We start from the raw sequence: 25,342 nt of genomic DNA, 5'->3' as shown, positions 1-25,342 counted from the left end.
CGGGATAGCGGCGGATTTGAAAGCGGACGCCGATTTGGGGGAATAGTTCCAAATTTATGCCATTATAATTTGTCACGCCAAGCTCGAAGCACTAGCCATTCCGGTGTCCGAGGGACGGGACATAACAGAACATATCGAAACGGTTTCGAAATGCCCCTTCGCTTCGTCCGTATAATGAGATAAGAACCGTATCGTCCCGTACCGAGTAATGGTATTCATTCTTCAAGCCTCGGGTTGGGGAAAACCGGGCGATCGTCTCGGGCGGTCGGCGGTTGGTGGTTTCTTTCGCATTTGGAACGTAAGATCGATTCGATGGTAGCCAAGTGTCCCGCTGGCCGGGTTTCTAAATTGACCAAAACGGGCAAAGTTATGTGGCACGCTGGCTCGCCCCTGCCCCCTGCCCGAAAGCTCCCAGCTGACCCCAGGCGCTTCCTTTTTCTTGTCCGTTTGGTCATTTGTTGTTTGTGGCGGCAAAGAACGCAAACGGAAATAGCTAGCACAGGCAAATATATAGATGGCACAACTTAAGAAATACGGTCGAAATTGTTACGCTGGATGTACGGATGCTTAGAATGCGTCCCCGGTGATGGATGCTAGGTACTCGGTTCTATTGCAACTAGAAAAGGAACCCGATCGCAATCGTTCGCAATTTCAATATTCAACCAAGCACATGAACTACGTCGTACGTTCGAACCCCATCGAGTAGAACGGATCTGGTGGCCAGTTTTCTATTCGTTTTTATCACCCTCGCTGTGTTATTCCCTTCCCTACGTTCCCCTCTCCCATGGCTTGCCCACAGCTCCCCGGAAAATCGAGCAAATGGAACGAACCAAAACCATCGCAAACGACGGCGCTTATTTGCAACACTCGTGTCCCGGTTACAGCGCTTCACCGTTTCCAATAAAATATTCAACCAATCAGCTAATCAGCCTGGCTCATTGACACACCCTATTCGGCCCGGGAGCAAACCCGCGGGTACAATCCGAAACGGCACCCGAGCGCCACATCCAAAGGGAAGGCGAAATGTTTTCCAAGTTATTTTTCCATCGTCTAATTATTCGCAATCGAGCGGGCACGGGGAATGTAATTTAAGGCACTTAAATTTTAACGTAAATTGCTTTTAACAGGTTTTACCCGCGCCGCCCATCCCCCCTTGTGCCGTCCTTGCTCGAAGTGTCGTCGAAACAACATCGAGTGGTAGTAAGAAACAGTAGAAAAACCCTGCCACGGGAAGTTCGTTTCGGAAACTAAAGTTTATGCGGATGGTTGCGGCTAGATGGCTGCATCCTACACTCCTCCTCTAAGGATGCAAGCGTGTGTTTTGCTTGTAGGTGAAAATTTTAATACGAAAGAAACTTCAAAGATAGGCAACAATCCGACATGTAGCGGAAAGTTTCGTGGGTTCGCGAAATTTTTGCGATTGGAACGGAGAAAAGCATGCCGAACGGCGGACGAGTAGCAATAAAATTAAAGAAAAACTAAACCACCCGCCCCGAACGAACGAGGGGCTGATCCCGGATTTTCCAGTGATCGTGACCGGAGTTGGGAGGGACGAAAGTTCCCGCGCCACGTAAAAATGCATCTCTGTGCAATCCTTTCATTGGTTTCCCTCGCCAGCGCTTCCAATCCGTCCAAAGCTCCCTTCCCGTCCCGTGTTGCCGTGCGTCAACGACGAGTTGATGTAAATTTAAGAAGTTTACCATTTTCGCAAAGATTAAAAAGTAACGATACTTGTGCAACAACATACTTTCGCCGTCGGTCGTGCCGAAGAAAATCCAACACCACCACCGTTGTTGGGTGGTAGTATGGCTGCTGCATGCTGCTACCACAAAAGTTAAAATGAAGGTTCGCTCGGTTGCGCGGTCCCCGTTAGTCTCACCGGGCAAACCCGAGCACTTCCCTCGCGAACACGGTCGGCTACGGTTGTGGATGGAGGGAAAATTTCATCAAATACCAGCGTACGCCAGTGCCGGTAATCGATAATGTATTTACGTTTTCATTGCAAGAATGTACCCGCTAAGGAAAAAACAAATAGGATGAGAGGTGGGTTTTTGATCCTTCACCTTTGCTGAACCCACCTGCATCTGCATGCTGAAGGTTCACAAGATACCAACTCTCCTTTGAAAGGGATTAGTAATGACTTACCCTTTGCTCCGGATTCTAGAATTTTCAATCGACCCAATCATTGGCAAATATTTTCAATTATATATATGCGAATTTCTTGTACGATCCATAATGCTTGCCGTATATGCTATTTAATCAGACTGTTCAATTATCTAGTCTACATTTAAACTCCACTATCGAAGGGTCAAGTATTGAGAATTTACTTCTATCTTATCGTAGATTGGTGCATTTGATTAATTTCAGAGCACAATCAAGCGCACCGGATATGAAGATATACCTTCTATTTAATTCCCTTCTAGAGAGTACGCTGACGCTGACGAGCAGATGCAACCAACCAGATGGATTACGAGCATAAATACAGCATCAATGCATGTCAATTCACAAATAGATCAACATTATCCACGACCGCTATTTCTCGTTAACATCGTTATTGCTATTTGCTTGACTTCCTGGTACGAGTTCTCCAGCAAAAGGGGTGAACTTTACAATATAAAATTTAATTTCGTTCGCCCTTCAACTGTGCACGACGCTTCGTAACTAGCTTTTTCATACTTCTCTCCAGTGAGATGAGAGAGAAACGCACCGGTTGGGCCGGCGGGGCTGGTGGTGAAACGGAACGTCCAAGAATTCATCCCATCTTAATCATGGTCAGAAAGAAGTGATCCATTGCATTCCACGCTCTACCCTTTCGCTGCACCCGAACCGGAAAAAGAGAGCACGGAATGAATGTAACGCAAATATGAAGCAAGGGATAGGGAAGGTAGGCAAAAAATAAAATACTCAAACAAATTATCGAACGCAATCGATGAAATATTTCGCAACAACCTTGAGGGTAGATTTTAATTGAAGAAATATTGCCTCGATCTACTTTTTGCGCGGTTGTCGGCACCGGGTTTGGACCGGAAGCAACGGGGATGGAACAGTGATGCAGACCGCTGCAGAAATTGTCGACATGGCGATCGGAAAATGAGATTCTTCTGCGAGCGCCGGTGGGCACGGCGATGAGGGAATTAAATAAAGTGTCGATAACATTAATATTCATTTAATTATCTATCAATTTCTTCAACGGGTTCGTTCGAACATGAAATAAACATGTCACAGATTGCGCTGTTTGATGAAGTGAGGTGACGATATTAGTAAATGTTTGTATTCTTTACCTTTAAGTTTATTTATAACGCATGTATGAAATTTTAAAAGTTTAAAAAATGGGAAGTGTTTTAAGATAAATGTTCTAAAAGGCATATGTACATTGAGAAATTGACCGCGTTTAAGGTAGTAAATATTCAATTTTCTACCTCTAACTTTAAAAATACCTCTAGATATTCATAAATGAACTTCAAATGAACTATACAAAACAAGCTATGGACGTTTTATATTTAAATTATTCAGCGATTCATTGGGATATCAATTAAATTCATGGAAGAAACACAAATGATTACCTGTAACGAAGTACATTTTTTCCTTACCCCACCTCGTCGTTTAGTAAACCTCGTAATCCCATTCGTGAAAAATTATTTATATTAAAAAACCTGTTTGATGATTTTCTCTCTTCCAATCTGTGAAGCCGTTTTTCCTATGATTGTAAAATGGAATGCCGTGCTTTCGCGAATCCCCAGTCAGCTAAAAAAAAATTTTTAACATGAATGCAGGCCGGTCTCGGTTTTCGATTGGTGAAATAAGAAAGGTGAAATTGTATTATTTGCAAATATGTATTAATAAAGCGAAACCCAGTGCGAAAAGATAAATTTAATGTTATTCAGATACCGCAAATTCGGCCAGTTCGTCCCCTCTGAAATAAATTTGAGTCTAAACGTTAAAGCAATTAGTAAAACAAATCATGATGAAATTATTTTTCAGATTTAAGCAATACACTAGAAAGCCACGGAGAAAGCAATTCAATACTTTTGGTTGAAATAAAAATTGTATTACAAATAAAAATGAATTAAGTTGTGATCAAATATTCCATATCTTACATATGTAAGGAATATTTTGAAACCTACTTTAACAATATGACTATATTGCACCTGCTCCCAACCATTCTTTGAATTTGACTAACCCTACTACTTCTTCTGCAGATAAGACACCTAACCAGAACCGACCCCAAGAAGTAATCCAGCCCCCTTCCCACCATTTGCCTGCTGGGTAAAAACGGGTTTCCCACGAATCATTAACCTTTTCCTTTGTCTGTCACTTCCTCCTCCACCACCCTATTGCAAGGATAAACAAACTCCGGTTTCCCCCTGCCAGCGGCACACTCATCCGCACCAAAACGGACAGTTCATGACTCATTTAGAAAGAAATACAACGGCCATCCGAACCGGATCCCTCTTCAAACCGGGAAGGAGCACGATGCGAACGTCTGCACCATCGGGTTTGGTGGTCGGGTCATTTCCAGCTGACAATTTCCATCCCACCGTGCTCTTGCCGGGACCTACCCACCACCACCATTCGCACTCCTTTCATCGAGTACGTTTCCGAATGGGACCAAAAAGGATTATATCCCAACGACTTATCGTTCGGGACAATAAACTCGTCTCTTTATGAATGCGAAATGGACTTTCTTTCAAAACCTCCACCCACTGCGAGTGGCTGCGGGGGGTAGGGGGAGGTAGAGGTTTAATTTGGTCCGCCTGTCCCATGCCAGCTGGCCAGCGGAACCGGACGCGTCCCTTCCAGTTATCACTAGCACATCGCGCACTCCGGGCAGGACGGTTGAGGCTGTCAACGCTATCTATTGCCCCGCCCGACCAACACATCTAGAGAACAATAGAAAGAAGCAGTGTAGGAGAAAACTAATTTCGAAAGAGAAAGTAAAACGGGTTCACAGTGAAAGCTGAGAAAAGTAAGAACAACAACCCAAACCAAAAGCGGTCCTCTACTCGCGGTTCATTTTTTTGTGAAAATTTCTCGGTTCAAATTTTTTGTTCCTGAATCCTCAACTCAGCACTGATCGGTTGGTACGCAGCCGGAGGCATTCTTATTCTGGATCCCATCATTTAACTAAAGCCACCGGCACCGGAAGCCCTCGCTCGATTGGGGTTCGGTGTGTTTTGAAAATAAAAATACGCAAAATGATACAATAACAGAGGCGCACAAGAAAACGCATTCCTCGAAACAAAAGGGGTTAAGATGATAAGTAAACGAAAGCGTTTCGCGCGCGCGGCCTTTCAGCACGGGAAAAAGACAATGGGTGGAAATTGGGACCCCCTTAAATGCCTCACGCGAGCGTAAATAAAAACGCAGGATTAAATGTGCAAAACTAAAGGGCCCGGGAGGGAAAAGGAACAGCCTACGAATACAACATAAATAACTCTTCGCTCGTTCCCACAGTAAACAAAGAATCTCTTTTTCAAACACGTTTCCGTGGTCGCCTAAGGGAACCCCTCAACCCAGGCACGGAAAAGCGGAAAAGCAGCATTGAATGCCAATACTATCACCATCAACAATCGGAATAATTGAGAACCCCGAGTGTACGTTGGGAGCGTCCAAGGGTGTCCTCCCATTATTTCCGATTTCTTACGATTCCAGTGGACGGCTGAGCCTGGCCCTTCGGCGGTGGAGGGAAAATACACACAAGGCAGGGCAGGCCCAGGGGCAAAGGAATTCAGAGAGCTGCATTGCCGTACAGGAAGGAAGCAATAAGGATAATCGGAAGGCAAGTGTCTTCTTTGCTCCGGCATGGAGGGCAGCATGTTGCCAAAAAATCAAAGAATTTCACCGCAAAGACGGGGAATACAAAATCAATCCTTTTCCGCACAGGCTTTTTATCTTTGGCTTTGTATTTTTCAATCTGCATATTCCTTTGTGTGTTTTTGCCGAAATAAAAACCACACAACCGACTTTCTTGTTCCCCAACAAATTATTTGTCAACAGTCAATGAAGGCAGGGAAAAACAAACCCCCTTTTTGGCAACGGTTTTCGTGGCAACAAGAATTATCTTGTTTTGTTATTATTTTTCAATTTTTAAAATGGTGCCCCGGTAAGAAAAGCCAAAGTGTTTAGTACAAAACAAGACACCCGACCCCGTTTCCGTGCGACGGCAAGTAGGAAAATGGAGCTGGCTGAAAAACGCTGAAAAATGGCACCCGCCGTTGCCGTAAATTTATCATCGACGGGTGACTGTGAATTTCGTCCCGTATCGGCCTATTTTTCGTCGTGTATTGTAACGCGGCCTGGAGTAGATAGTTTGTTCGTTTGCAAGCAAGCAATCGAACGAGATTGCGTGCAGTTTTTGGCCCGTGGTAGTATTGCGCTGTACTTCGTTTGGCCCGGCCCGGTAAATTATTGTTCCCGAGGGAACCATCGGTAACCGGCTGGCTGGCTGGTTGGTTGGTTAGTTGTCTGACTGGCTGGCTGGCTAGCGGTGGAGTGTTTGGGGATGAGTGGGTTTGTCACAGCATGGGGAACATTGTCTGCCAGATCGACCCGATGTCGCCGGGTTAAATCAAATTGAAACATCAATGGTGTTACTTTTCACGTTGGGAAAGAATGGTTACGAGTTAGTCATGCTCGGTGGAGTGCATGAATGAATAATCAACATCAACTTATGTCTTACGGTGGATCAAATAGAATAAAATGGAACCGAACAGTGCATTTTGTTACAGAAAAAGGTACAATAACAAGAATTTCGAATCAATTTCACCCTTTTAGTTGGAGTTAGAAAAGGGATCTCCTGCAAAAATTGTAAGAACAAAACGATATAGGTTTTAAAGTTTTTGTTAAAAATTATCAAAATAACAGAGAGAACTTTTAAATATCTTTTTGCGAAATAGAACAACTTTTTTTTGACAGCAATAAATACACAGACTAAATAATTTAAAATATGAAATTGACACCAACAACTTTATAACGTAGACGTATGAGCAAATTTGCTCTTCATCAGTTACTCTCTAGAAGACTTCCCAAAAGTTCACTGTGCAAACTATGGGTTTCCTTTGTCTGGCAGAATGTAGCGGATTCCACCGGGCTCGCATAGACCACCGGGCAACTCCATTACATACGCATCCGCTGAAAGGTCGCACGTCAACGGCGAGTTGCATATTCGCCGCTACTTGAGCGCCCTTCCACCGAAAACTGCTGCCCCATATAAATCTTTGGATCGTGTTCATAAATCAAGATGTTTTACTTTCGTAGCTGTCGAACCTGAACCCAAATCGAACACCAAACGCTCATACGGATCCGTTTCCATTTCGATGCACAGACCAGCCAGCCAGCAACATGCATGGATTGTCTTAAGTTGCCCTGCCGGTTCGCAGCGCACGGAAAACTTGTCTTCTGCTCGAGCGGACTCCCGGGGGGCTGTCATCGAACCACGCCGAAAAGCTGACACTTGACCAAAGCGTGTGCGACAGAGGGTTGGCCACCTTTTGGGGCTGGCGATGGGCAGCGGCACGCGGATGTCCCATTTGCCTGACTTATTTCCGTTACCACTCCCTCGGACCGACTGCAACGGGCGCCGAAATTCAATTTCTTTGCCAAGCGAGCGAAACGACATGGAACAAACCACGTACCTTGGCACGGCCTGGAGCCGAGCTGGTGCAATTTTAATCTGCTTGCCTCCGAGAGCATAAGCCAACATATTAATGGTAAACCATAAGCGATATAGCGCACATCAACTTCTTCTTTAACTTCTTAGAAAAGCTATGGTTTGGAAACAATAACGTTTAAGACGAACAACTTTACCTATTTAGGATATTTCAATTCTAAATCAAGTAAACCGCTTTAACAGTACTAAGGGAATGTTAGCGAAAGCGAACGGCAGCGTGATCCATCGGATCAACTAAACCAGGAAGTTGCTAAAGGCATGATCAAGTAATGAGATCACGAAAAACTTCTACCCCTAAAGAGCCATACTATCACATAACCGTTTTATAGTAGCTCATAATCAAATAAACGAAGACAAAGTTTCACGAGTTGTAAGAAAAACTTTTACCCGTAAAAAAGCTTTGAAAAAACAATCGCTCAAGGCAGGCAACGGGCGAAACCAGGATATGTGTTTGTGCAGAAAAAACAATATAACAAACAACAAGATAAAAAAAATCGTTAAGCATCTCATGAAACTACAGCAACACATCACAACAAATTTTATAAGTAACACAAGGCAGACACTGTTGCCGCCTCCATCCATACACAGTGTTGAGAAAGTAGTTAGCGACTTGAAAATACTTCTCCGACAGGGCAAAATAGCGATGTGAAAATAGTATAATATGCTGAATGAAAAATCAGAGCTCATGAATAAAATAAGAAACAAAATCTCCTGAGGCATGTAATAACATTTTTTTTTTTTGGTTTTGTTGTTTATTTTAAATAAATCTCAAAGTATAACATTGTTGTTCCCATTTTAATGAAGACGAGATGAGTATTAAGAAATCTAGGTACATACTTGCTAAAATGCATATAGTATTTTAAAGTATGACGCCTCTAGAAAGCCTAGCTTTTTTGCTTCTTTTTTATAATGTACAATTATGAGTGAATTTCTGCGATTGCTTATATCTATTCATGTTATGCTAACATTTCTATGGTTACACATCCAAATTGAAAATTATAGTCCAAACGAAAAAAGGATAGCTTGACGCTAGTGTTAGTTTATATCAAACCAACACCATTGAACGGATTCGCAAAGCAATGATGAGTTATAAAAACTGTGTGTTTATGAAATATTTAAAGTTTCAATATGAGTTTCCAATTATCCTAAAGTTTTAATTTTTCTATTTTTAACGTTTATAAACCGCCAATTTAAATCTTCTCGAAGCCCGATGTCGACAATATTGACCACAGTTGACTCGACATTAGTTGTCACGACTAATGTCATTTTCTGACAAATGTCAAACAAACGTGTTCGATTGTTGTTTTTTGTTTTTAAAAAACACACGAATCTGTGTTTCCGCAATGTCCACAAACGAGGATTTTACCGGTAAGAACACCATTAATTAGCTTGATTTTGTGGAAACTAAACGTTTTACTTGTATTACAGTTATTCCCCTGAAATTTGTTGAAAGCGACGAAAGCGGACACCAATTGCTTGTGAAGGAAAATGCCTCGAAAGTGACATGCAAGCAAAAACCAATCGGAAGAACACTGTACGTACTGAATGTTCCACCGTACGCGACGAAAAAATCGCTTCAACTGGCGTTTTCAGCCGCCGGCAATGTGGAACGGGTGGCTCTGCAGGAAAGACCATCAAGCAAAGAGTCGGCCTCAATCGACGAGATGGCCTCGAATCTGTTTAAGTTCAAAGTAGCATACATTGTGTTCGAGGAATCAGCATCTCTCAAGAAACTTCTGAAATCGAAAAAAATTAACGCCCTAAACGCCGATGGTAAACTGCTGACCGGTGTACCCAAATGGATCCAGACCTACAAAAAGCGGGTGCCCGATCCGGTTGCCTTGCAGAAGGAAATTGATGAGTACATGCAGTCGTACGACGAAACGATGGAGCAGAAAAAGATCGAGGAAAGCGCCAAGAACGAAAGCGAGGATGGATGGGTGACGATATCAACGAAAAATTCCAACGCCTTTTCCCAAAAGGAGTCGGTTGTGAAAAAGCTAGAGAAAAAACTGAATAATGATAGCTCTACGAAGGAGTTGAAAAACTTTTACACCTTTCAAATACGAGAGGCTAAGAAAAACGATATCATAAGCTTGCGAAAAAAGTACGACCGCGACCTACAGAAAATGGAGCAAATCAAAAAGACAAAACGCTTCAAACCGTACTAGTAGTGTCGATGGATGTACAATAAAATCTATATTACTCAGATATCGCCTTATAAACTAGATTTGTTAGCGTTGATAACAATTTGAAGCAGTTTATTCTTCCCGGGCAGCGACTCCAAACGGAAAATCAGTTGAGTGATGTTGCCGAAGATGCAACGTGATGTAAGCCCGACCTGGACAGCTTGAGCAAATCGTTCCAAGCAACTCTGCAAATTTTCTTCGTCGAGGCTTTTTCCTGATTTCAAGTGGTTATCCATTTCGGTCTGAAGGCTGTTCACTATCAGCATTAAATGTTGAGCGTTGATCGGTTGTAGCGTTGGGGGTGTTGTTACCGGAGGTGTCGCATCGAGCAAGCTTTGAAGCACCGCCAGATGCAATTTGCTGTACAATTCCTGTTTGTCCGTTACGAGCAGAGACAGAACACACCACCTGATAAGCCCGGCTAGGGGTGTTGTTACCGGCATTGCGATAGCCCCACTCGGCAACGCTAACTGCTGCTGGGAAGCGAGGCACAGTGACGGATTTTCCGACACCCATTCGGTGATCACATCCAACAGAAGATCAGGGGGCGAATCCAGCGTTTTCGCGGAGCCGTTCAAATAAAGGTCCGTTACAGCGGTCATCAAATTGGCAGCAAACCGGGGAGCCACTAAGGGCAGCGATTTGAGCTGCTCGGAAGACTTCTTCGAGAATATGACAAAATCACGCACGATACACTGCGCCAATTCGAGACTTGCTGGGGAAGTACAACCCAACTGTTGCATCCATGTACCGGCGGCACACAATAACGGTGCGATCGAACCCGAAACCGCCGTGCTGATCAACTTGTTTAGCACACTCGTACGAATGACGGAGCCACCGAAAAGTGAAAGAAACACGGCATTTCGGGTGGCATCTGGTCCGGGACGGGAAAAGAACTCGCACAGTACCAGCACCAGCTGAAACTCTTCGATCGAGGACAGCCGGGGCAGGTTTGTGTTCACTTTTCCAAACTGACCGCTGCCCCGTTGTTCATCCCGACGCTCCCGGAACACAAACTCGCCTATCAAGTCCATCGCCTGATCATGTTTGTTTCGATTGATGAGATTTTCTGTAAGTTTCATTTGTTTTATTAATGTTTGCCTACAAAGATATGTTAGTTATGTTTGGTTTCTCACCAATAATGGGTAAAGCATCACGGGCCATGTCCGGGAACTCCATTTTCCGCAACAATCCACGTTCCTGGCTAGACATTTTGAGCAATTCTTTTCCGGGTCGGTTCAACAACTATTTCGCCTTTGTCCTGATCTTTTCAATAAATGTTTATCATTAAATTTTACGTGGAATCAATTTCCTAGCGGCAAGCTAAACATAAACAATCCCGTCAGCTTGACGCTAGCAGTCACATCAACTGTGGCTTTTCGCCATGTTTCTTTTTTTTTTTTTTGACAGACACGAAACTAAGCATTTTTCTGCTATCTCTTTCTTAGCGTTAAAAGCTGAAATGTAATAATCGTCTGCCGACAACATCAACTCCGGTTGTGCGAAACTTTCCAATAACAACGCCAATAGATACGCGGTTCTGGTAGTCTGTGCATTACGTGACTGTGCTGTGGTGCTATACTATTCATCGGGCTTTTACTCGCTACGATATTCGAGTGATTGTTGTGTTGTGAAGCATCAGCATCTGCTATGCCCAAAAACAGTGCATAACATTGCGTGTGAATACGTAAATCGTAAGGTAACGCCGCCGTGGCCTGCGGTAGGGACTAGTTTACGCAGAACTCTGCTTAGATTAACCGTGTTTCGATGATGAATAATAACGGATTCAGTACGGGAGAGGAAGACTCCCGGGGGCCAGTGGACCAGATATGTTGCCTGCTGGACGATGGCGAGCGATGCCGGAAACAGGCGGGCAACGCGTCCTACAGCAAGCGCATCCAGAAGACGGTCACCCAGCGAAGGTTAAAATTAAGCATCGATAGCCACGTACGTTTTCGTTTCGGCCACAATACGGCCCACCGATTCACCTTGTTGTGCTTGTTTCTGTCCTCCAAAACAAGTTGTTTCATGCAAGCACTTCTTTTATTTTTCTATTATTCCTTATACAGGCACGTCACATATACATCTGCGACTTTCACAAAGCACGTATACAATGCGCTCGTACGAAACGACGCCGGCGTGATTCGGAGGACGATAGCAACGAGACGGACACCGATCTTCCGGAAGTGGACCTGTACCAGCTGCAAGTGAACACACTGCGGAGGTACAAACGTTTCTACAAAGTGTCGACACGGCCAGGCATCAACAAAGCACAGCTATCAGAGGTACGTATTGTGCGTCGATGTGTGCGTCTAATGCAATTTCTAACAAACATTGCCCGCTTCTCATTTCCCTTCCGCAGACAATTATGAAGCATTTCAAGACGATCCCGATAAAGGAGAAGGAAATTCTCACATACTTTATTTATATGGTAAAATCTAACTCCAACAAGCTGGACCAAAAGAACAACGCGAACGCGGAGGCGTAGAGAAGGTGTGTCTAGAGTTTGCAGTCCCTGTCCCGTCGCCCCGTGGATGTTGGCATTTTGCGAAATCGATCGTAATTAACCCATTAAGCCATACCGTGTACAAAATGAGCGAATCTGGTCCGACCGACGGAACTGCCCCGACCGTGTACCAATCATCTTGTTGTTTTGATAGTTTTATTTTGATATGTTCTTCACTTTGCTTTCATTTAAAGTTCTTTTACGTTCTATCCACATTTTGATTGTTAGCACGAAATGAATCAAGTGTTGCTCGCGACAACACCCGGATTAAGGATTTTATTTTGCAAATGGGCATCTTAAATGCAAGAAGGAGGATAATGATTAAAGTTTATTAAAGTATTCAACTTCCATCTTTCCGGCGTAAGATTCGATAACATTTACCAGTTCAAGAAGTAAAAAGTAATATTTTTCCACATATATGTTCGACTAAATATTGTTGCTGTGCAATATTTTGGATACATGAAAATATTTTTTTATGTTCATTAAAATAGTGTTTCAAAAGTGTTTAGTTAAGAGAAATTCTTGTTGACTCAATAAACCGTATCTTAAAAAAGAAATCGTCTATACTTTTCATCTCATTATTATAAATCTCATTCTCTTTGCGTTATAGATACACCACAGCCGGCACAATTTGAAATAATGACTGAAATAGCTAATTTGTTTATAACTTGTTATAGCCTAGGCCAATTTTACAACTCGAAAAGCCTTTTCAAGACACACAACTTTGTCTAACAACAGATTTTTATCTTTGGTAGTTTTTAAGAAAATTTGTTGTGTGGAAAAGAGATAGAACTCTACAGGACCAAGGTTTGCCAAGCAAGCGCATCATTCTACCCTTACCACATTAGACGTCGCTAGAGCAACATGTAGACGTTTGGTAGGGAGGGTCCGTTCGACCGGCAAACAGCATACTTACCTGGCATAGGGGTTACCGTGATCAGCAAGGCGGTTCCCCCAGGGCGAGGCCTGTCCATTGCACTCTGGGACGGGTTGACCCCTGCGATTATCCCTCATGTGGATAACTCGTATGCGCAATTTTTGGTAGCCGGGAAGTGCGTCCGCGCACATCCCGATCTAATCTTAAACACAACCCTGTTGTAACAAGTACATATATGATGGGAAAACTAATTAAAGTAGTGAATTTAACAAAAATGATGCGTTTCTTAGACTTCAGGATGTGATGCTGCAGACGATTGCATTTTCCATTCTTCTAGAGATGCAAGCAACAACTTCATTCATTTTAAAAGTTTGTTGGCATACCTCTTTCTTAACCCATGGGTCTTCACATTACGGCTAGTTCGATCCATTTTATTTTACGATTTCAATTCATCGATATGTTTCCAATCCTATGTAAAATTCATTCCAAATGTTAAATTGGCGTCGGTTTTGCTAGGGTTGCTCTAGACGTCAAACATCTAATGGTGGTGAGAAATGTCAAATCGTTCCCCATTGCACTACCTGGCAACATAGCAGCCTGTGCACGGTTGTCAAACATACCGAACTTCACCGAAGAAACGTCGGTAATAAACGAACTTCGCCTTGAACGCCGAGTAGTGATGGGAAAACTGAATCCCTACAGGGATTCGAATCTTTCGATTCAAATCCATTCTGAGATCCGGATCTTCGAATCCGAGTCCCAATCCATCATATCATGCGTGCCTACCAAATTTACCGATTTTTCATATTATTTGTTACTTTAACAATTGTACAATCAATGGTTGAATTGATCCAAAGGCTAAATCGAGCTTTTGAATGGTCCCCAGGACCATCTGCATCGCTATCGCTATACGCTCCCAGGGGGAGCTGTTTCATTTCAGTTCCGAGGAAACTACCCACCACTATGCGCACAATTTGAGAGAGAAAAGTGAATTGAAAATGCTCTCGCAACATCGCAAAATCTCTCTTTCGAAGAGAGAGATTGCGCATCGGGACCTTTCGAACTCTGCCGGCCTGGGATTGTATGAAAATGACATTTGGAGATTTTCGAAGAGTTGAAAAGCTTGTTTCAAGGAACGCCGAGTCAGTTATTGCCCGCCACTGTTTTGCGTCGGTTCGGTGTACGTATTTGCGCTTCCCGCATTTGTCCTAGAGCTTACGCGCGAAACCAGCCGCAGCTTGTTTACCAAAACGTGCCGATAGTGTGCATGTGTGTGTGCAAGTGCATCCCGCAGCGCATTCAGCAGCAGATGATCTGCTGGTGCATTTAAAAGTGTTCCGGAAAGTCGAACTGGTGCCGTTTATTGCACGAATCCGAGACGAGCACAAACGGGCTAGGCAGACAAAAAGAAAGTTCCCATACGGTATAACACGCGCACAGTACGCTGCTTGCAGTCGGACAGGGAAGGTTTTTACTGTCCGATGCCGCTGATTCCACCGTGCTCCGTTTCCGATTAACACGGACACGCGCGGATTGTGCGTCAACCTCCGAACGGTATCAGTTGTGGCTCTGGCCAAAGTCCCCGTATTAATCAGAGCGATTCCTACTACATAATAAACGGTGGCCGGTTGGTTTAATCGTAGTGGCTGGAAGAGAACGATCGCGATCAGAACTTTGAACCGCAAATCGATAAGACCGTGGTAATATGTAACCGTAAGTGGATTAAATATATTTAAAACGCACTTCGATCGGACAACGGTACGTTGTCGGTGGTGTATCATCGCAGTGAGAACGTGTGCGACGTGTCCTCCGGTCTTGGTCCGTAGCGTGGCTTATGGTGTGCAAAAAGGCCGTTTGAACGGAAAAGAGAACAAGGAAAAACATAAATAAACGAATCATCCCACGATTCAGTGACACACTTTTTCTCCGTGTGGCAACAAAAACGCCTGCGAGGCGACGGACTGACTCACCGCCGAAGCCAAAGACTCCACGGGCAGTGATAGTGCTGCACAGTGCCTCCACCCGGAGGCTGGAACATCCGTCTGCACCAGTGAAACTTTGTTGCTCTCACTTCGGGGGCTCGATCGGTTCCGTCAGTTCCGTCCGATCATCCAACTAAACAGCTGGAAAGTGTAATAGCACTCCTCCCACAACGCCATGAGCCTTGGGAAAACGGTACGCTCCCACGGGGGTGTGAAAAGTCGCACGATCGTCACGCTAATTGCTCTGCTAGCGATCACCAGACAAACGGCCGCCGATGGCCTGTTCGATAACTTAATCTCCCAGCTGATGACAACGGCGGCGACTGCACAAAACTTCCTCGAGGAGGCGTACGACCAGCGGCAGGGTCGCGGGACGGTTCCGCCATCTACCGCGTCCGCCGTGGGTGCCGGGATGGAGCTGGGCGACGAGCTCCTACCGACGACACCGTCAACGACGACCGGCTTCGAACCGGGATCGACAACGCACGGCACACGTGCACCGCTTCCGTTCTGGAACCCGTTCGTCTGGTTGCGACCGAAATCTCCGTCCATTCCGTACAATCCGGACACCGATCTTAGTACGGTAAGTGACAATATAAATTTCAGACCTACCAACTCACAGTTTCGCAATTTATTCGATTGGGAAATTGCCCCTCCAAATTGTTAAAATTCTTTGAAGTAAAGTCTACAAATTCAGAAATGAATTCGTTGTCGATTAAATAGGTGCATTCATAACTAGTTGGCGTAATTTAATTTGCATACAAATAACTAAATTTCGTATAAAATTAGCTTAGTAACCAAAATGTTCCACTTGTCTCTATAATTAAGAAAAAATTAAGTTTACATTGGCAACATTTCATTCATAACACAATCAAAAAAATCAAATCATAAATAAAATCATAACACAAGTTTTATAAAGCAAAACAAGCCGATACTGCCTTCAATTGTTTGGAACAAGTAAATAAAGATATTTTAAATAATTTTGGAATAAATTCACAAAATATGAAAGTGGGAACTTTTTCGCTATCAACTCGTTTTAGACTACATTTGTTTAACCACTATCGGTGTTTTAAAGTGCTCAAAAATATTGGATAATTTTTTAAACTGGGTTTTGAAACAAATCATAGCTCTATATTTAACTTTTAAATATTAAAATATGCCATAGTAATCACAACATTTTTTTTTCAATAATATCAAGTCAGTGGCATGATTCACTTCGCTTGTAAAATGGTTCTGTTTACTGCATCAACAAAAACATACACAAGCGAAAAAGTATAACAAACAACTAGAAAAAAAATACATCGTCACGTATATTATTCCATTCGTTCCATTAACGGCGGCTATGATTCATTTAGCTCCAGGGAAATTAGATTAGATCGCGCAACAGTAAAGCGGACACAAAACAAGGAAAAACAAAAACATGGGAAAAAAGCCGCTCACAGATTGCATGATCTCCGGGGTGGGGTGCCGGGAATCAACGGCCGTATAACGGTAATCCGGATGCTTTCCGCAAATCTTAATCCAATTTGCCAAAGTCTTGTGCGCGCCGCCGACCGATTGGCGGCACGGCTCGTTGCGTCTGGCGTTCTCGAACCGTGGTGGCTAATTTAATTGCTCCAATAATCATTGATTACGAGCGCAACGTAGACGAATGCATGGACGATGCGACTGAGATGAGGAAGAAATTGCAAAACCGATCCGGGAAAAAAACTTAGCAACTGAGTGAAAAAATTCTACATGAGTCTCTAGAATGGGGTCTTGCGGAGCCAACAACTGATCGATCAAAGGGAAATTAAATCCCCAAGTGGACATTTGTGTCTGCCTTTTACTATAGGAAGAAAACAAAAGAGTATCCCACCGGTCGAACAAATCGCAGCCGATACATATCAAATTAACCACCACGATAAGTTGCGATAATTTAGTGGCCCTTATTACCATCGCTAGCACCTCGGTTTGCTAATTACGTAAGTCAGCATAACTTATCCACGGGAAACAGGATACACACGAAATATGAGAAAACCGCGGCTGTCTTTCGATGCTAATGCCGACGAATTTCCAAGCCAACACGACGGACAACAACCACTGACCAGACGGGATTTGGGTGGGTGGTTGGGTGGACGCTGCTGTGCTCCCCTCCTTTTCCCTCTCTGCCCGAACGACTCATAAAAATAGCAACCATAAAAGATTAAAACAGACTCGCTGTCCGTCGGCCTCGTGACTCGAAACATCGCCATTAGAGCCGGACGCCATTAGAACAAGGGAAATAGTCCTGCCGGAGGGCCCCGCAGCCCCCTGCGCCGAGCAGCCTTCTTAGCCACCGAGCCATTGCTTGCCCTTGTTTGTCCTTGTTTCTGTTCCGGAACCGTGCTATACAACCCACACACGGCTTAACAAACGTTCCCAACCGTCGTTCTAACCCATTTTCCAACCTCCCAAAGCCCTTGGCCATGCCGGCGTTCCTTAGTTCTGTTACCATCGCCCCAGTTGGTCGGAGTGTGGTGGAACGGGAACTGCATTTCCCAGGCCCGGTGAACCTTGTGGAGCGGGAAGGTTAGCATTCGGAATGATAGCAAACACCAAAGGAAAATGCCACGCCAAACAAATACACCCAGGGCTGGCAGACGGAAATGACCGGGATATGGAGGGTTGCGGGAGAAAACGAAAAGAAAAATCGCTGAATAAAAGGCGAGGTCGTGGAAAACATTCCCGTGGACCGGGCGGGCGCAACCGACGAGTTATGGTGGTTTGATAAAAATAATGTCAACAACACATTACGTTGGAAAAGTTTCGATATGTTTTTCCTTCGGCTCATAAAGTTATGATAGCAAATGTGCTTCCTTTTTTTTAAATATTTGCGAAAAATATGCTGACCATTTAAAAAGTTTAAAGATCGATAAGCGAACGTTAAAACAGTTTTTTAGTTGATGTTGGAAAAAAAGATAATGACAAATGAACATCAACAGGATTGATAAGTTCATAGATTTTAGTGTAAACTTTGTTTTTAACTTTCTATAAATTTAATTTTTCATCTCTCCTTTCATCATTTCTCTTGTAGCTTTATATGATACACGAATTTTTACAACAAATCATTTTGCGTTTGATTTTCTCTAAGTTTTCTTGCAAAAGTTGAAGTGAAGGATTGAAGTTTAGTTTTGTTTGCTTAAAAGTAAATTTTAAAATATGTGTTGGAAAATTGTCCAATATATTTTGTAAGTTTGGTAAGTTTTTTGCAACCAACCATAATCTACCCATGTTCAAACAATCAAAACAACATAACATCGACAGATCTTATCTTTCACTGAACGCTTTGTAAAGTGAAATGGACTATTCGCTTCTGTTAAAATTTTCAAACCTACATTTTGCAGTCCAGTTCCACTTCCATGCAATTACGGAGCAGAATCGAAGAACCCAAGAGAGCGGTACCATTTCGTGCAGCTTATCGAACTAGTCCATGTCAGCCGTCGTCTGCCGCAGTTGCTGTTTACGTGCTCCAGTGACACAATAGTCCTTTTGGTCGGAGGATCACCACCAACTGGGTGGGGTGTTGGAGGGGGGGGAGGCTTGCGAGGCCAATAATGGTCAGGAAATTGGACCGATAAATAACCCGTTCTTCTTCATGCGCTTCATCTCTTGCACTGTAAGTCAGGGAGGGCGGTCAATTATGAAGTCTGTCCGTTTGCTTCCGTTCGGGTGGTCGTGTTTGGGGTCGATTGTTAGCTTTTCCATTTGTATGTTGTAGCTTTTAAACTTTCCAACGTATGTTTTGTATCGTATCGATCGACCGATGCGCCATGAAGGTCCTTTGGGTGTGCTCGCCCGGACGAAACCGATGTTGGACGTGGGCTTGGGCTAAGGTAGCATTTATCCAGTAATGCGCACCGTGTCCATCTAGTTGTCCAAAGGAAATCAACCCCCACGGCCATTTCGACCACGCTTCTTCCAATACACCCCTTCTCCGATACGAGGCAAACTGTGAAACATTAAACTCATCGTCGTTGCGAGGGGAAAGGACCTTCCAAGGTGTCCAAGAAAAAATAACCGAGGCCTTTCGTGTCGTCTAGGGAGTGGTATGGTGATTATAATTGGCCGTTTGCATGCGGCACTCTTTCGTTGGAATTGTAGTGACCATGCCCGGGTAAAGGAAGCGTCAGGCCGAAGGCTGACTGCCGGTCAAGGACGGTGGGCATGCCTGCCGCGCGAGGAAGGTCGAGGCTTGTTTTATGAAGTTTTAAAATTTTAGTTCTACCCAGTGGCGATTTATGGCTTATGGACGGATTCTTAACCGATGGTGGCTCCGTGTTCTGTCTTGCCACTTGCTGCGAACCCGTGTACGGTTCTTTATTCCTCATGCATGTTTAAGTAAGCAAAAAAACGTACAACGAAGTAAGACAAATTTATAACCACTTACAGCACCATTAGGATCATTTTGAACTTGTTTGAGCGAGGATGTAAATCATAAAAAGCACATTACTTTTCATTTGTAAGGCCTACAAATAGTGTATATTAAGACTTTTTGCTGAATCTGTACCTTCTGTAAACATTTTACGATATTTTTAAAATAAGCTAATTAGTTAACAGCTTACAGAAGAATGCTGTTGCATGAAGCAAGATCCTAATATATTTGGTTAGTTGGGGCTTAAGAGAAACATTTAACGTTTGCAACCTCTATAACGCTTGCTTGGGTCAACTAATCGGTAATTGTTATTTATTATTATTTTTTAAGAACGTTTTTTTCAACTTAATGAACTGTTCCCTTAGGACAACCATACTGACAATTTACATATAGAACACAAACCTCTAAGGTAGATTGGGACCCAATATGAATTGTAGATTTCCCAAAATGATTTAAATCATCAATACTAGCACGGAAGAGCCACTGAGAAACCAGTTCAAAAATACGTTGCTCGGTTTGATGGTCTCAGGTCCATTACTGTTTACGTTTAATTCCTCTCCCAATTTGGGTCAGTTCACCGATTCATGAATGTTATCAGCGATCGGTTATTTATGTTTCAACCCTAGAGTAAGCTCCTAATTCCTGGACTGTCTGTCTTCCCCGTTGCAGCCGGAAATCGCCGTCCGCCACGGATACCAGGCCGAATCGCACACACTCAAGACGGCCGACGGATATCTGCTGACCGTGCACCGGCTACCCTGCGGCCGGGTGGGCTGCGGTGCCCAAGGTGGCAAGGGGACCGGCCAGCCCGTATTCCTCCAGCACGGTCTGCTCTCCAGCTCGGCCGACTGGCTGCTGAGTGGGCCGGAAAAGGCGCTCGCCTTCATCCTGGCCGACGCCGGCTACGACGTTTGGTTGGGTAACGCGCGTGGCAACACCTACTCCCGGAAGCACGTCAGCTTCAGCAGCGACGAAACGGCCTTCTGGGACTTTAGCTGGCACGAGATGGCGATGTACGACATACCGGCCGAGATTGACTACGTGTACGGCATGCGGGGTAGGTGGTCGTAGGAAGATCCTGTGAAGCGCTACGGTACAGGTTAATATTTAACTCCTCTCCTTATTTCGCAGAGCTGGAACGCAATGATACGACTCGCAAGCTGCTCTACGTGGGCCATTCGATGGGCACGACGATGATCTTCGCGCTGCTGGCGAGCCGGCCGGAGTACAACGACAAGCTGGAGGCTGTGTTTGCGCTGGCCCCGGTCGCCTTCATGGGTCACGTCAAGAGTCCCATACGATTGTTGGCTCCGTTCTCGCACGACATCGAGGTAAGCAAGGATGGCGCTTATTGTTTGGAAACCCTACCTTCCAAGAGTTATTCTACCGCCCCGAGGCAACAAGGATGTTTTGTCGCCCCGCAGCCATCAGTTCGTCCGTTGGTCCCCTCCATCCGTTGCATCCCAGTGCCATTTCTCTACAGTGTGTTTTCTGTTTTTCTTTTCCCCCCATATTGTTCCGTTTCTTCCCGGCTCCACCTTTGTCCTGCGCGGTTCAAATAAACACGTTGGCGTATCAGTAGATACCGCTAAACTATTTCGATAACCTTCGTGTTCCCAATTGGGTGGACGGTTTCGCGAACGACTTTCTTAAGCGTTTCTCGTTGCGACTGCTGGTGAGTCTTACGAATGAGTGTGGTGGTGGCCGGACGATCCGGACCGGTACACACGTTTTCCACCCTTCTCCGTCGGGATTTTCCCGACCTTTTCTGCTGCACACGTGGCCGGCTAGCGTGTTTAAATGGTGGTGAATAGGGGCGTCCTTTCCCGCACCCGGTGGTTTCGGTAATGCATTGTAAATGTGCCCTCATTATGCTAACGTTTTGAATGGAGCTTCATTTGCTAAAAATGTTGGTTCCTTTTGCATACTACACTCTTTTCCTACAGTTAATATTTTTTTCAATATTTCTAGAGTGAGTAAGAAAATAAGCTGGTTTCTTTAAAACTTATTACCATCGTTTAATGCATAATAATATACGCTTTAAAAAAACGTCTCAAAACTTTGGTCGTATTGCACTAAATCGCTCCTTTGCAAACTTGTTTTTGTAAATATGTTTTTTTAATGTTTTCCTCTTCGCGGTTACGGTTTTCTTTCCGACATTCTACTGATTGAACGATTTATTTAACCACCATTGGGAATAAGAAGAGTTACGAATGATTTTCACAATTTTGTAAATTTTAAACTTATTACACTATATTGTATCCCTGCTAAAGACGACGAGGATATAAATTTTCACCAGTTTCACTTTACCATCTTTGTGGGTATGTGCGTGTATTTCCCCAGATGATACTAAAGTTCTTCGGTGGCAACGAGTTCATGCCGCAGAACAAGATCATTCGCTACCTGGCCAAGTACGGGTGCGAGTTGACCGAGGCGGAAAAGTACATCTGCGAGAACACCGTGTTCGTCCTATGCGGCTTCGACAAAGAGCAGTACAATGCCACCCTAATGCCGGTCATCTTCGGGCACACACCGGCCGGTACGTCCACGAAGACCGTCGTCCACTATGCGCAGGAAATACACAACGAGGGTAACTTCCAGCTGTTCGACTACGGGGAGCATGAAAACCAGCGACGGTACGGGCGTGCCACACCGCCCGGTTACAACCTGGAAAACATATCGACCCCGATTGCGCTGTTCTACGCCAACAACGACTGGCTGGCGGGCCCGATGGATGTCGCTAATTTGTTCAACCAGCTGCACCGTACCTCGATCGGGATGTTTAAGATACCGAACGACAACTTCAACCATGTCGACTTCCTGTGGGGCAACGACGCACCGGAGGTGGTGTACAAGCAGCTTCTGATGTTGATGCAGCGATACAAGTAATATAAAAAAACAAAACAGCCATACCGGTACGGTTGAACAGACGACAGACATAAATTCCTTACGGTGACAAGCGTGACCGCCGACGACTGCATTTTCAGATTGAAAAGTTGTATGATTAAGACACTGAATAAATTGTATGTTTAATGTATAGAAGAACAAAAAAAGAGTAGTTATCTACTTACGAAAGAAAACAGCATCACATAAGCTCTTGAGAATGACCATTCAATGAAAAAGAAATTCTAATAAGGGGCAAGGTAGATCGAAAAATCTTTGGCATAGAACTAACTATCTTTTTTTAAACATACCATAATTTGAATCTAATATTACAAATGTATATAGGCGGCTTGGAATGCATTTTGTAAGTTCGGCAACCACTCCTTTTATTGGATTCTTGTACATACATCTTGTTGCGAATGTTTTATTATATTTTTTGGAGAATTTACCAAACTAATATGTATTCTAATTGCTTTGCATCATTTCGTTCTTCGCTGCTTATAGATCTAACGACATTTTTAAAATGAGTGCTATAAAAATATGAACACGCTAAACTACCAAGCTCTTTTCACTGGGTCTACCAATTTGCGTTTATACAACAAGTTCGAAGAGTCCATCGTTTTACACGCTTGGCAGGTCCCTTTTCATCCCAGCTGGTTCAACCAATGAAGAAGTCAAGCTACTCGTGTAAACCTTCGGCGAAGTTGTTGCAAATCATTGCGTGCTGTCAAAACGTGTGAAACTGCCGAAATAGCGAATCATTTTTCCGAGACCGCTGTTATTTACGCGATTTCCAGTTGTTTAATCATCGAAGCAGTGCTTCTGCTGGTAAAATGTCCAACGCAAACGTTACAAACTATTTGGCTGAACAGAAGAAATCCTCCGATAAAGAGCTAGCCGACGAATGGACCCAAATCGAGGAACTGTACAATGAGAAGTAAGCAACCATTTGTGTGAGATCTGAATAGAAAGGCGTCGGACGATCTACCTATGGGAGTTAATGGAATTACAGTTGCAGAAAATAATCAATGCATTACTTATGTCCCCTTTCCTGCAGGCTGTGGAATGAACTGACCATAAAACTGGACACCTTCGTCAAGCATTCAGCCTTACAGAATGAGGAAGCATTGCTTGCCTTGTATCACAACTTCATCGCATCGTTTGAAACAAAGTATATTTTGAACATCGGTCAACTTCCCGCACACAACGGTTTATAAACTATCCGTTTTTTTTTATCTTGCAGAATTAACCCCTATGGTTTGGTGGAAATTTTGACCGTCGTGATTTCGTTCATTTCGGACAAGAAGGAAGCGATAGCTTTTCTGGAGAAGCTGAAGGATAAGGTGAAAGTCTGCGATCAGGCCGTATGGATGTGCAAAGTGCTGCAGGGACAGATCCATCTCGAGCATCTGAACCAGCTCGATGAGACCAAGAAAATCATTGAAGATCTGAAAGACATTCTCGAGGAGGCGGGCAACGTCACACCGGTTCACGGCAAATACTACATGCTAGCGGCCAATTACTATCGGTAAGTTGAAAAGTGGTTTGTTTTGAATTCAGTTATTTTAGATTCAAATAATGTTTTCGTTTCAAAAAAAAAGTTTTGAATCGTAAACGGGATTCGAACCCTGAACGTTGTGGTCGGCAGAAAAAAAATAGTCATTTGACAGCAGCGTTATTGCCGATCTCTCGCATATAAGAATGGATACGATATTGTTCGTTCCTGCGGTCTCGATTGATGATTCTGTAAAAAAGATTAGTAACCCGGATTCGAAACATGAATCTCCTGGACAGCGAAAGAAAGCGAGTCTTATGTCCTTCAAAAACACGATGAAAGTAGGGTTTATTTTTTGCCTTGTTAGGTTTAATTCATTCTATTTAATTTATGATTCTTATGTAATTGTTACTTATTCTTCTTCTTTTTATCGTCCCTCAGGTTGGTAGGACAGCACAGCGACTACTACCGTTGTGGTTTGCAGTTCCTAGGATGTTCCATCGATACCTATCCCAAAGACCAGTGGGCCCAGCAGGCCTTCTGTCTCGGTCTAGCCGCGCTACTCGGCGAAGGGATCTACAATATCGGAGAACTGGTATGATCGAACTCGCATAAGCCAGAAAAGAACGCATTAAGAAACTTTCTTCTCTACAGCTGGCTCACCCAATTTTGGAATCGCTCAATGGTACCGACAACGAGTGGCTGGTGGAGCTACTGCGTGCCTTCAACTCCGGCGACATCGTCAAGTTCGAGCAGATGAAACCGAAGTGGAGCGCAATCGCCGACCTGGCCGCACAGGAGGTGAAACTGCGGCAGAAGATATCGCTCCTCTGTCTGATGGAGATGACGTTCAAGCGACCGGCCAACAAGCGCACCATCACGTTCGACGAAATTGCCCGCGAAGCGAAACTGCCCATCAAGGAGGTGGAAATACTGATCATGAAGGCGCTGGCGCAGGGACTGGTAAAGGGCGCAATCGATGAGGTGGCCGGTGTCGTAAACATGACCTGGGTGCAGCCCCGCGTGCTCGATCGCAAACAGGTGGCCGGTATGGCTTCGACCCTCGACACCTGGATGGCGTCCATCACGTCCATGGAGAAGCTGATCGAAAGTCGGGCGAGTGAAATCCTGACGAACTAAGGTCGTAGAATAAAAATCGTTCAGCACGAAGCAAAACAACAAACACAAAAAAACTCGTAACACAGAGAGCGAAAGAATGAACAGCGTGCGTGGAGATAGCTTTTTCAATTTGGTTCATAAAGTTTATACTTAAATAAATCAATAAGACTATATTTCATTAAAACGTAAAACAATATTGTCAACTGTGGCATTTATCCTTATCAGCTAG

The 25,342-nt window shown here is 44.0% G+C and overlaps 5 protein-coding genes and 1 non-coding gene across 7 annotated transcripts; 5 read left to right on the top strand and 1 right to left on the bottom strand.

The window, feature by feature from the left end:
- The first annotated feature begins 8,988 nt into the window (after nucleotides 1-8,988).
- On the top strand, nucleotides 8,989-9,889 carry LOC131272520 (ribosomal RNA-processing protein 7 homolog A). The gene is made up of 2 exons (XM_058274276.1): nucleotides 8,989-9,037; nucleotides 9,098-9,889. Exons 1-2 carry the CDS (start codon nucleotides 9,013-9,015, stop codon nucleotides 9,838-9,840), a joined length of 768 nt encoding a protein of 255 aa, XP_058130259.1. The 5' UTR covers nucleotides 8,989-9,012; the 3' UTR covers nucleotides 9,841-9,889.
- Nucleotides 9,848-11,894, bottom strand: LOC131272518 (integrator complex subunit 15). 2 transcript variants are annotated; one of them, XM_058274275.1, is made up of 3 exons: nucleotides 11,810-11,894; nucleotides 10,995-11,124; nucleotides 9,848-10,927 (listed from the first exon to the last, which is right to left on the bottom strand). In XM_058274275.1, the coding sequence occupies exons 2-3, from the start codon at nucleotides 11,068-11,070 to the stop codon at nucleotides 9,888-9,890; spliced, it is 1,116 nt and encodes a 371-aa protein (XP_058130258.1). In that variant the 5' UTR covers nucleotides 11,071-11,124; nucleotides 11,810-11,894; the 3' UTR covers nucleotides 9,848-9,887. The 2 variants fall into 2 exon arrangements, with proteins under 2 accessions (XP_058130258.1, XP_058130257.1); XM_058274274.1 differs by lacking the exon at nucleotides 11,810-11,894 and having other exon boundaries at nucleotides 10,995-11,295.
- Nucleotides 11,329-12,870, top strand: LOC131272521 (histone deacetylase complex subunit SAP30 homolog). The gene is made up of 3 exons (XM_058274277.1): nucleotides 11,329-11,805; nucleotides 11,928-12,143; nucleotides 12,221-12,870. The coding sequence occupies exons 1-3, from the start codon at nucleotides 11,626-11,628 to the stop codon at nucleotides 12,344-12,346; spliced, it is 522 nt and encodes a 173-aa protein (XP_058130260.1). The 5' UTR covers nucleotides 11,329-11,625; the 3' UTR covers nucleotides 12,347-12,870.
- A 402-nt stretch (nucleotides 12,871-13,272) lies between these two features.
- LOC131261585 (U1 spliceosomal RNA) lies at nucleotides 13,273-13,437 on the top strand. Its single transcript, XR_009178202.1, has one exon. It is a non-coding gene; the product is annotated as a U1 spliceosomal RNA (small nuclear RNA).
- A 1,961-nt stretch (nucleotides 13,438-15,398) lies between these two features.
- On the top strand, nucleotides 15,399-22,625 carry LOC131272809 (lipase 3-like). The gene is made up of 4 exons (XM_058274670.1): nucleotides 15,399-15,806; nucleotides 20,286-20,673; nucleotides 20,748-20,947; nucleotides 21,960-22,625. Exons 1-4 carry the CDS (start codon nucleotides 15,399-15,401, stop codon nucleotides 22,503-22,505), a joined length of 1,542 nt encoding a protein of 513 aa, XP_058130653.1. The 3' UTR covers nucleotides 22,506-22,625.
- A 605-nt stretch (nucleotides 22,626-23,230) lies between these two features.
- On the top strand, nucleotides 23,231-25,309 carry LOC131271389 (26S proteasome non-ATPase regulatory subunit 13). Its single transcript, XM_058272802.1, has 5 exons — nucleotides 23,231-23,436; nucleotides 23,557-23,670; nucleotides 23,743-24,027; nucleotides 24,436-24,589; nucleotides 24,649-25,309. Exons 1-5 carry the CDS (start codon nucleotides 23,333-23,335, stop codon nucleotides 25,132-25,134), a joined length of 1,143 nt encoding a protein of 380 aa, XP_058128785.1. The 5' UTR covers nucleotides 23,231-23,332; the 3' UTR covers nucleotides 25,135-25,309.
- Nucleotides 25,310-25,342: the final 33 nt, after the last annotated feature.

Source organism: Anopheles coustani, chromosome 3, assembly GCF_943734705.1.
Source record: "Anopheles coustani chromosome 3, idAnoCousDA_361_x.2, whole genome shotgun sequence".
NCBI classification, from domain to species: Eukaryota; Metazoa; Arthropoda; class Insecta; order Diptera; family Culicidae; genus Anopheles; species Anopheles coustani.
Note: the sequence above shows the minus strand (reverse complement) of the source record. Positions and strands in the feature narration are given on the sequence as shown.